This window comes from Pteropus vampyrus, unplaced genomic scaffold (assembly GCF_000151845.1).
Source record: "Pteropus vampyrus isolate Shadow unplaced genomic scaffold, Pvam_2.0 Scaffold135, whole genome shotgun sequence".
Taxonomy (NCBI): Eukaryota; Metazoa; Chordata; class Mammalia; order Chiroptera; family Pteropodidae; genus Pteropus; species Pteropus vampyrus.
The window spans coordinates 724,717-734,417 of NW_011888916.1; the positions used below are offsets into that span (position 1 = coordinate 724,717).

General features: G+C 47.9%; 1 protein-coding gene across 9 annotated transcripts in view; it reads left to right on the top strand.

The window, feature by feature from the left end:
- The window catches only part of ST3GAL3 (ST3 beta-galactoside alpha-2,3-sialyltransferase 3), a 182,023-nt gene that overhangs the window by 157,082 nt on the left and 15,240 nt on the right, over window positions 1–9,701 (top strand). For all 9 annotated transcript variants that reach the window (XM_023535032.1, XM_011367534.2, XM_011367533.2 and 6 more), the window contains 3 exons: window positions 1,459–1,522; window positions 2,341–2,436; window positions 2,733–2,919. In XM_023535032.1, coding sequence (XP_023390800.1) covers window positions 1,459–1,522; window positions 2,341–2,436; window positions 2,733–2,919 — 347 coding nt within the window. The remainder of the gene's footprint in view (window positions 1–1,458; window positions 1,523–2,340; window positions 2,437–2,732; window positions 2,920–9,701) is intronic.

Here is a 9,701-nt window from a genome sequence, read left to right on the forward strand (position 1 = left end):
CCCTTCCCACTCCATGACCCTCTGACCCCAGAAGACCATTATCCTGGTTTTGGTGTTATCATTCCAATGCCTGTTTATATATTTCTACAACATACATATATTCATTAAATAAATGGCATTGATTTTGCATGTTTTTAAACTTTATAATGGTAGTGTGTGTGTGTGTGTGTGTGTGTATTTCAAATTGATTTTTTTGTTTATGCTCTTCAGATTTATTTGTATTAGTACACATAGCTCTAGGTCATTTGTTTATTTGTATATTTGTTTTTACTGCTGTGTAGTATTCTGTGTACCACATTTACTCTATTTTCCTTCCTTTGGTGGACATTTACATTACCTCTAATGTTTTGCTATTACAGTTCTGCAATGACCATTCTCGTGCAAGTCCCCTTAAACATTTGTCTGGATGTTATAATGCTGTCCACCTAAGGGTGGAGTTGCGAGATCTCGGTCTATACACATCTACATCTTCACTTGATATTATTAAGATGCTTGATATTATTAAGGTTGTACCAATTTACTGACTTTAGCTTTAGATCTTTATTCACATTGTCTTTTTTATCTTTCTAACAAGTCTGCAGAGTAGGAATTACCATCTTCATCTGAAAGATGAGGAATCTAAAGTGCAAAGAAAGTAAGTGACTTATCTAAGGTCTTAAGTAGCAGAGCCAGGATTTAACTCCAAAGCTAACATCATTATACATTATATTATAATGCTCTCATTATACCAGAGTTCGAAAAGAGAGCAATCATCATTTCAAAAGCTAGAGAGAGACCAAGAAGAATGAGGTCTGACTAGTGAGCACAGGATCTGAGAGCACAGAGGTCATGAGGCCCTTGCTGAGGGCAGCTTGAGGGGAGTACAGGTGGGCAGATGCCAGGCCTCAGGGCTTGAAGAAGTAAGGAGGTAAGGAGGTAGACACAGCCTGGCAGTAACAGGATTAGAGATCAGCAGTGTTCAAGGGAGGAAGTAAAGGGAAGAAATGAGGCAGAGTGGTCTGGCTGGGCTAGCTGACTGGGACCACTCTTCTCTTCATCATTGGTTTCCTCTTCATTGGCTCTCTGGCATCTGCTTGGTGAGGGCACAGGAATGAGCACAATGTAGTCCCTATCTCTGAGTAGGTACTCCCATCCGGACAAGGCCCGGGCCTGGGCACGCATGTCCTGGGGCCTGACTGCAGAGCCTCCCAAAGCCAGATGAGACTGCCAGGGAAGGGCTAGGGAAGAAACTGCATGCTGGTGCTGAAGACTGGCTCCAGGCAGAGCTGAGTACCTACCTGTTCTCCTGCCCCTGTCACTTTTCTCAGGGAGACAGGCCAGTGGCCCAGCCAACCTAGTGTCCACCTTCACCTCCTCCCTAGCCCCAGGAACATGTGCTTCCAAGTCGGCTCATTGGCCATACATGTCATAGGAACTTAAAGTGACCCTCTAACAGTAACCTCTCTCCTCTATCCACAGACAATCTGATCAAAGCCATCTTGTCAGTCACCAAACAGTACCGCCTGACCCCAGCCTTGGACAGGTGAGCTACTTGCTGCCCAGCCTCCTGCCCCTCAGCTGGCAGCGGGCCTTTCCTGGACACTAGCAGATTCTCCAGCATATCCCCACATGCGCACACAGTTCACACGCTGAGGTGGGTGAGCAAAAAGGGGGCAATCCAGCTGGGCTTGCACCCTGTTGGCAAGACATCTAAGTCCTCAGACAGCAAAATTCTGAGGGCAAAAACTAAAGACACTGAGCTGGGATATGCCCAGCGTTGGAACTGAGGAGCTAGGTGGTGGTGGCAGCTGAAGGAGCCATGGCTTACATCTAGGAGGCAGTGACAGCTCTGAAGCCAAGAGACTGTAGATAGAGGAAGCCCCATGATCAGGGGCAGGAGAGCAAAATGAGTAGGGTCCTCTGGTGGCTATTGGGAGCATAGGGGCTTCTGAGTTGAATATAAGCCCAGCCCTGAGTCCTGGAGCCTCCAGTCCTATTTCTCTCTTCCTGCTTTTCTGGCATACCCTTTAAGCTCAGCCCACTTTTTCCTCTCTCCTGAAAGGTGCCTAAACCTCACTAACTTGAGGAATCTTTCATCCAGAATGCCATCTTCCTCACCTCTCCAGAGCTAGTGCCTGAGCCCTTTCCACACCCATTGGGGGTGTCTGAGAGTTCCAGGTGGCCCAGCTACCCGCAGTGTGATTCTGGCCTCTTCTCAGAAATGCTGCCAGAATCTCATCAGTCTTCTTCCTCTATCCCAGCTTGTGCTTGGCCAAGGGCATGGGGTCAAGGGCCAAAGGGGTAAGGAAGAAGGAGACCTTGTGGACAGCTCTCCAGAGGTCTCTGCCTCTCTCCCTTTAGCCTCAGCTGCCGCCGCTGCATCATCGTGGGCAATGGAGGTGTCCTTGCCAACAAGTCTCTGGGGTCACGAATTGATGACTATGACATTGTGGTCAGGTGAGCTCCCCGAAGCACTGCCTTGGGCACCAGAGTGTCCTGGCCCAAACCCTGGTCCCTGAGCCCATTGACAACTGTCTGTCCATATGGCCAGTTGGGCTGGAATGTCAGCAGAAGCTCCAAGAAGAATCCTGGGTTGGATGATTTTGTAGTGGAAATCTAGATGGCACCAGGTGACCTGGGCTCCCCACTCTGCCGGGGGTGTTCTGGGGTCAACAAGAGTACTTCCCCAAACAGACACACAGACCATATGCAGTGAGCCCAAGGCAGGCTCTGACTGGGCCTGCTCTCTGTAGACTGAACTCAGCACCAGTGAAAGGCTTTGAGAAGGATGTGGGCAGCAAAACTACACTACGCATCACCTACCCCGAGGGCGCCATGCAGCGGCCTGAGCAATATGAACGCGATTCTCTCTTTGTCCTCGCTGGCTTCAAGTGGCAGGACTTCAAGTGGCTGAAGTATATCGTCTACAAGGAGAGAGTGGTGAGCTCCCTGTACACCAGCTCCTTCCCCTCTTGCCCTGGCCTTGCCCAGCTTCCAAGTCAACCCTTTCCCCTGAACCCAGCAAAGAACAAGGAGGAACCTTTCAAAAGAAGCATTAATAACCAAAAGCTGAAAGATACCCAAACACAATCAAGGGACATAGAGGCCAAGGGTGACTGGCCCAGACTCCTGGAGCTGATATTCCTGATTTCTGCTACCTGCCTCCAGATACCCAGGCTGCAGGTCCTTTCTCAGCCTTCTCTAGCCACACCCCAACCCAGACCCTGAGTCCCTCCTCAACAGCCCCTGCCGGCCTTTTCCTGGCCCTAGAGAAAGCTCTTATGTGGCTATCTCTAGCATTACTCCTAATCTTTATACTCTCCTGCCCTGACAAGTCCCTCTTACTTTCTGTGAAGTCTCTCTGACTCTGGTTGTGTGGGTCCACCCTCATTCTCAGCCAAGGGAGGAAGGCCTTATTCAGACCTTGGGGCCATTCTGGAGGAACAGCAGACCCCCTCAACTTCAGCACACCAATTCTCAAACTCATGCATAAGCCCTGACCTCTCTCCACTTTGTACTTTTACCACTGACCTGAAGTTGGGCCCCCAGCCTGCCATTGAGTCTGGTTCTACTCTGGGAATGATCAGATTCTACACTCATTGTTCTAGATGGGCAGTGGTCAAGGTCCGTTTCTTTAGGGGGTTTATATGGACCAGTATGGTCAGACTGCTCCTTAATGGACCACCCACTGAGTCCCCTCCTGAGTCCTCTGTGTCTCAGCTCTGGGCCTACAGGGACACCTGCCAACTTGTCCAGGCTTGTTCTCCCTCTTCCCTCAACCAGCTGTCACCAGCCACCCCAGGGGAAGGGCACTGCAGAGTTCAGGCCATTCATCTTCTAATACCCAGGCCTCCTACCAGAGGAGAATGATGACAGACGACCCTCCGCCTACAGTAAGAAGCTGGTTGTTCTCTCTGGAGGTTTAGAGGAGAGTTGTGGGGTGGGAACAGCGTAACTCGCCTGTGGACGTCTCAATGCAATTTGATTTAACTCCACAGCCTTTTCCCAAGCAAGGCCAAGTACAGGCAGTGTCAAGTAGGTAGCAAGAAAGAGAAGACAGAAGTCAGGTCCAAAAATTCAGGTAGGTGGGACAGTAGGGAAGGGGAGCCCACCTCGGAGCCAGGCTGAATGAGGCAGCCAGGCTCCACTGAGTCCAGCCAGGCTCCCTAAAGGGGAGGAAAGGGTTTGGCTTCAGCCAGCCCCTGCTGCAAGCATGCCCACTGCCAAGCAAACAAGGCAGAGAATGTGGGGCTAGGAGAACCTGTCTCTTTGCCTTGAAGGCAATAGAATTGGGATCACAGGTCAGCACTTTTAAGGGAGAAATGGAGGAAAACTGTGTCTGCCTTGGTGAACCGCAGAGAGCCTGGGAGCTGCTTTCTCACCTTGGCCTTCTGACCATCTGCCCACTCCCTCCTGGCATATCCTTTCCTCTGCCCATGGACACCTGCCACAGGTGCTCCCAGAGGGCAGGACCCTTGTCCCATTTGCTTTTTTTTAACCTCTCAGTGCCCGACCACCATAAGTGATCTAGAATTGGCTCAAACACCAGGTCCTGCTTCCTGCTGGGCAGACTGGGATAGGACAGGCAGCCCAAGTCAGGAGGTCAGCGGGATAGGTCAGGGCCAGCTAGATGGGTGTTATCACATGTTCCTTCCAAGAACACCAAAGTCAGTTAATTCAAGGCTCTTACAGTTCATCCAAGGGAGTAAGGAAAGAGAAAAGGAAGGAAACCAACTAGAGTTAGAAGACTCACTACCCAGGCCACTCAGGGAGCAGACAGCAGGGCCTCTTTTTCCCTAGGAAGACTCTGGGGAGTGCACCACCTAGCCTGTCCTTGGTTGCAGGCTGCTCCAAGGTACAAGAGCAGTTGGGATGAGGAAGTGTGGGCTGTGCTCAAGCACACCCTCACCTGTGTTGATGTCTGTGTCCTGTCCTGTCCAGACCATGCCCAGGGATCTGGGACCAGCCTTGTGTTGGTGAGAACTCGTTTTCAGGGTTGATGGGGTGAGTTGGAAAGAGAGAGAGGAGACACAGAGGAGTCCTCTGAAGTTCTATGAGCCTTCCCTGGCTCCAAAATCAAAGATAATTTGGGTCTTTAGAATGAGCTGCCACAGGAACGCCAGTGATGGCCTTACCAGTCCCAGCACCCAGAGCAGGCCAGCCTAGGCCCTCCCGGCTACCCAGGAAGCCTCTTTTTAGTACTCTTCTCCACCTCAAGCCCAGGACTAATGCCTTCACAGGACTTCTCCATGCTCTACTTCACTTCTCTGGCATCTGAGACCTAGGTTAATGTGGGAGAGGCTACTCTCCAGGCCCCTCCCATCTAGTGCCTTGGGGTTACATAGACTTAGGCTTACATTTCGATGCTGTGACTTATTAGCTGTGTTACCTTAGGCAAATTACCTAGGCCTCTTAGATTTAGTGTCATCTATGAAACAGGAGTGGTATTACCCATCTTTCAGGATTGTTTTAAAAATTAAGCCAGATGAAATATAGAAGCACCTAGCCTAGTGATCAACAGTAAATGCTGTCTGTGGCAATTATTAATGCTATTTATTGTTTTATTATTATAATTATAATTATTATTATTATTATTGGTGGTGTTGCTGTTAGAAAAGCCCAGTTACACTAAAGAGTGAAGCATTTGTCTGTCTAGGCTGCAGAGCCTGACCTAGGAGGTGACCTAAAAGCAGAGGTCAGAGGCCAAGCCTAGAGGAGGGAGAGACTCCTCTAGGGCCTCCGGGGAAAGGCAGCATAGGTGGGCTCACAGTCTGGGAAATCCACAGGGCAAACAGGGACACCATATAGGAGATTCCCATATAGGAGGCCTTACTGGACTAGGCCCAAGCATGTCCATCTGCCCATAAATGTATGTTCTGTTCCAGTTTCTGAGAGGGATGCAGAGCCTTGGGATGGGCTTTGCTCAGAAGGAGCTCAGTATGGACATCACCTCACCTCAGGGGAGACTCAGTGAAGGGCACCTGAAAAGGGTGGTGAAGCTGGGATGGGACACACTATGGCCTCTACTGCTTGGTGAGGTTTCTGCTGAGCCAGCATCCATGGTCCCCACCCCACAGTCTCCTTTCCAAACCTAAGACAAGCTTTCCTCGGATACCATTTCCTTTGCAGCCATCTCCAGTGGACACCACCTTTTCACGTGTACCCTTTATTCCCTGCAAGGGCCAAGAAGACTCCATGCTCATTCTCCATTACCACATCCTCACCATTGCTCCTCTATCCTCAGATAAAAAAGTGCTCAGGAATTGGGACTCACATCATCACTACCCACTGCTCCTCTTCATCACTCTCATCTGTGACCTCTTGGTTACTGTGTCTCATAATCATTATCATTGCTGTCTCCTCTTTCTGCCTCTCTCCCTCTTCTTCGTCCTCCTCGTCCTCTCCCTCCTCCTCCTCCCATCATCCTCACCATAGCTGTCATTTATTAAGCTCTTCAGTTTACTAGCCTTCTTTGAATTCCTTCATTCAATTGTCATAATGACCCTATCAGAACAGTGGGTACTGTTATGCCCATTTGGGAGGATTAGGAAACTGAGGCACAGAGAGGATGATTTACTTGCTCAAGATCACACAACTAGTTAAGTGGTAGAGCTGAATTCAAACCCAGCCCTGATGGCCCCAGGGATCTTCCTAAGAAATAAATCTGACCACATCACCTTCCTGCTTAGAATCCTTCACCGACTGGCTCCTACCAGCCATGGCCTGCGTGAATGAGAAAAGCTACCATTTACTAAGTCCTTCTACATATCAGGCCTGGGGCTACCTGACTTGCTTGCAGTGTCTCAGCCAACCATCTCAACAACCCTGTGAGGCTGGTACTATGAGTAAATGGTAGAGCAGCATTTTGAACCAAATGTATCCCTTTAACCATCGCACTATAACATCTCTCATTTATTCATTGAATCATTCATTCAGCAAATCCAAGTCAACCTCCAAAATCATATGGAGCCCCATGCTTCACATATCGCCTTTTTCACTTGACAACTCTCTCCCTATGACTCCACGTCCAGCCAATTCAGTACCAGGGAATCACCCATGGAGAAAGAAACTACAGCCGAGATGGCAACACTTGGTAGTGTTACCTTACTAGCATCTTGCTACTGCTTGCCACTCCTGTGTCCTGTCTTTGGTCATTGTTCTCAGAACCTACCCTTACCATCTTCAATACCTCTGCTATACCTCTATCCCTATTCTAAGCAGACATCTCATATCCAGCCCTGCAGATAAAATAAAGGTCATCAACAGTCAAGAACTCTCAACTTCTCAGCTTCCAATCTACAGATTTACCTGCATGCCCATTCACCTCTACATCCCTCCTCCACCATCCTTTCCCTGTGCCTCTCCTGTTCAAGGTCAGGATGCTGTCTCCTCCCACCTTCTCAGGAACTGTATTTTCTTTCTCTCTTTTTGTCACCTCTTTACTGGATCCTTATGTCTATAAATTTGTTCAGGTCTCTCTCACCTTAAAAATAAAAGCTCTCTCCTTAGCTTATGTTCACCCTCTCTCCTTCTCTTTCAGGTTGTGGAAAGAGTCATCACCTGTTCATGATGCATCTCCATGTTTTCTCCTGTTTCTCAACCCTCTCCAGCCTAGTTTCCAAACCTCTCTCTTCTGGCAATGACCTTCTGATTCTAAATCCAGTGGACTCAACTTCTGCCTCCCTTTAAAGGAACAACTTGTCAGCAAATATTCAGTGAGCATTTACTGTGTACCAAGCACAGTGCTGAGTTCTAGGGATAGTCCCTGATTCTTACAGGCTGATGGCCAAAGTCCTGGGAAGCATGCTCCATTTCAGCATAACACTCATCACTCTACTCTTTTAAGCCCCTAGAGGGCAGGAACTGTCCTGCTTATTTCTTTAAGTCCATCAGCTCCAGCAGTGTTTAAAACATAGTTGGCGTATGTAAATGAAAGAATAAATGTGGAAACTGAGGCCCAGAGTAAGGCAGTAACTTCTGGCAAAGTCAGGTTTCCAACCTAAATCTTCTGCCTCCCGGTCAGGGCTCTTGCCACTTTCATGGCCCTGGGAGAGCGTTCTTTTAGATTCAGACCCTTGCATCCTTTTGCTCTCCGCTGGCCTCTTCTGGGCATCTCTTTCCTCTTAGCCATGTTTGATCTTCTTTCTGTGGTTCCGAGATCATTCTCCTTGATAAAGAAATGAAAACCAAGCCGTCCCTGGCGCTCTGCCTCTTTCACTCGTCTGTCAGCGTTACAAAGTCAGCCCCAAGCCGCCGCCTCTTTTTGTTCATTGCGTTTTCCAAATATAGTTTTCAAAAAAGTGTTTGACCCTCTCCTCATAGCACACATCAAAATAAATTCCAAATGGGCTAAAAAGCAAAACATAAAAAAATACAACCAAAGGAAATTTTAAAGAAAGTAAAATAGAAATCAAATCCCTGAAAGGAGAAGGACTTTTAAGGGACAGAAATGCCAGGAGAAATCAGATGTGATAATACATGAAAAATTTAAACAACAACAAAAAGACCGAATACCACCAAACTCAGATAAATATATTTTAAAAATATGACAGACAGATGGTTTTTATTGGGAAAGTTGACAAGAAAGCCATTAAGACCCTAGCAGATAACAGGCAGGAGACTGAACAGATCACACAGAAGGAAATTTAACCTAAACAACAAAAATATGTTTAACTTTCCTAACAGCCAGAGAAATTCATGTGAAGACAACAGGATGCCATTTATCACCTACCACATCTTTAACGAATGTGTTTAAATTGTAATACATGATTTTGGCAAGAGTGCATTGACAGGTGCTCTCAAAGGCCACTGGTCAGAGTGTAAATGGGGACGAGCTTTTTGGAAAGGAAATGACACTTGGCACCAAGAACCATGACCCAAGGGAAGGAAAAAATCTGCACACAAAGATTTTTATTACAATGTTATTTATAATGGCCTAACCGATATATAACCTAAGGGATTTATTATGCAAATTATGGTTCAACTACTTGACAGACCATAAAGCAGCAGCAGTCCAGCAACCCTGCAGAGGGTGATGACACTTGGACCAGCCATCATGGCCATTCTCACCCTTTTTCCTTTGGTACAGGTAAAGTCAGTGAAATAGCACTTGATATTGGGAATGGAAGCCAGTTTATTCCTCTGCCTCAGCCCACATCTTCAAGTTTCATTTTCTCCTTCTGTACAATGGAGTAAAAGCGTCCCCGAGTGGCTGCCCATTATACCACAATACGGAACGAGTGGGAGTGCATGTGATGGTGCTCATCTTTGAATGACGATCACCTTTTGAGAAGTGAGACTCAACAAGGCGAGCATTGCCTGGGCACAAGGCAACACATGCCACCTTGGTCAAGAAACTGTGGCCACCCCATTTATTGGCCCCCAGGATACTCATATAAGTCCTAGACCCTGACCAAACGGCTTGCCCCACCCTCTCGTAGATGTTGGCCAGACGATGATGAAGCTTCGGGCACTGAGAGCAGCATTGGCAACAACTGGGGTCTATTTAGTGAATTAAAAATAATTCAGTATAATGTATGTGGCACGAGTGCAGTAGTGCCCTTAGACTTGAGCAAGAACAGTGTCTGGCTCTCCCCCAGCCACACCCTTTGCCATGGAGCAAAGAGGAATATGCAAGGTCAAGAGGGAGATGCCCACCCCAAGCCCATTCTCCCTTGCTAGACCATTACCAGGTAGTAGAGACCTCAGGATTTCTTGCCCTG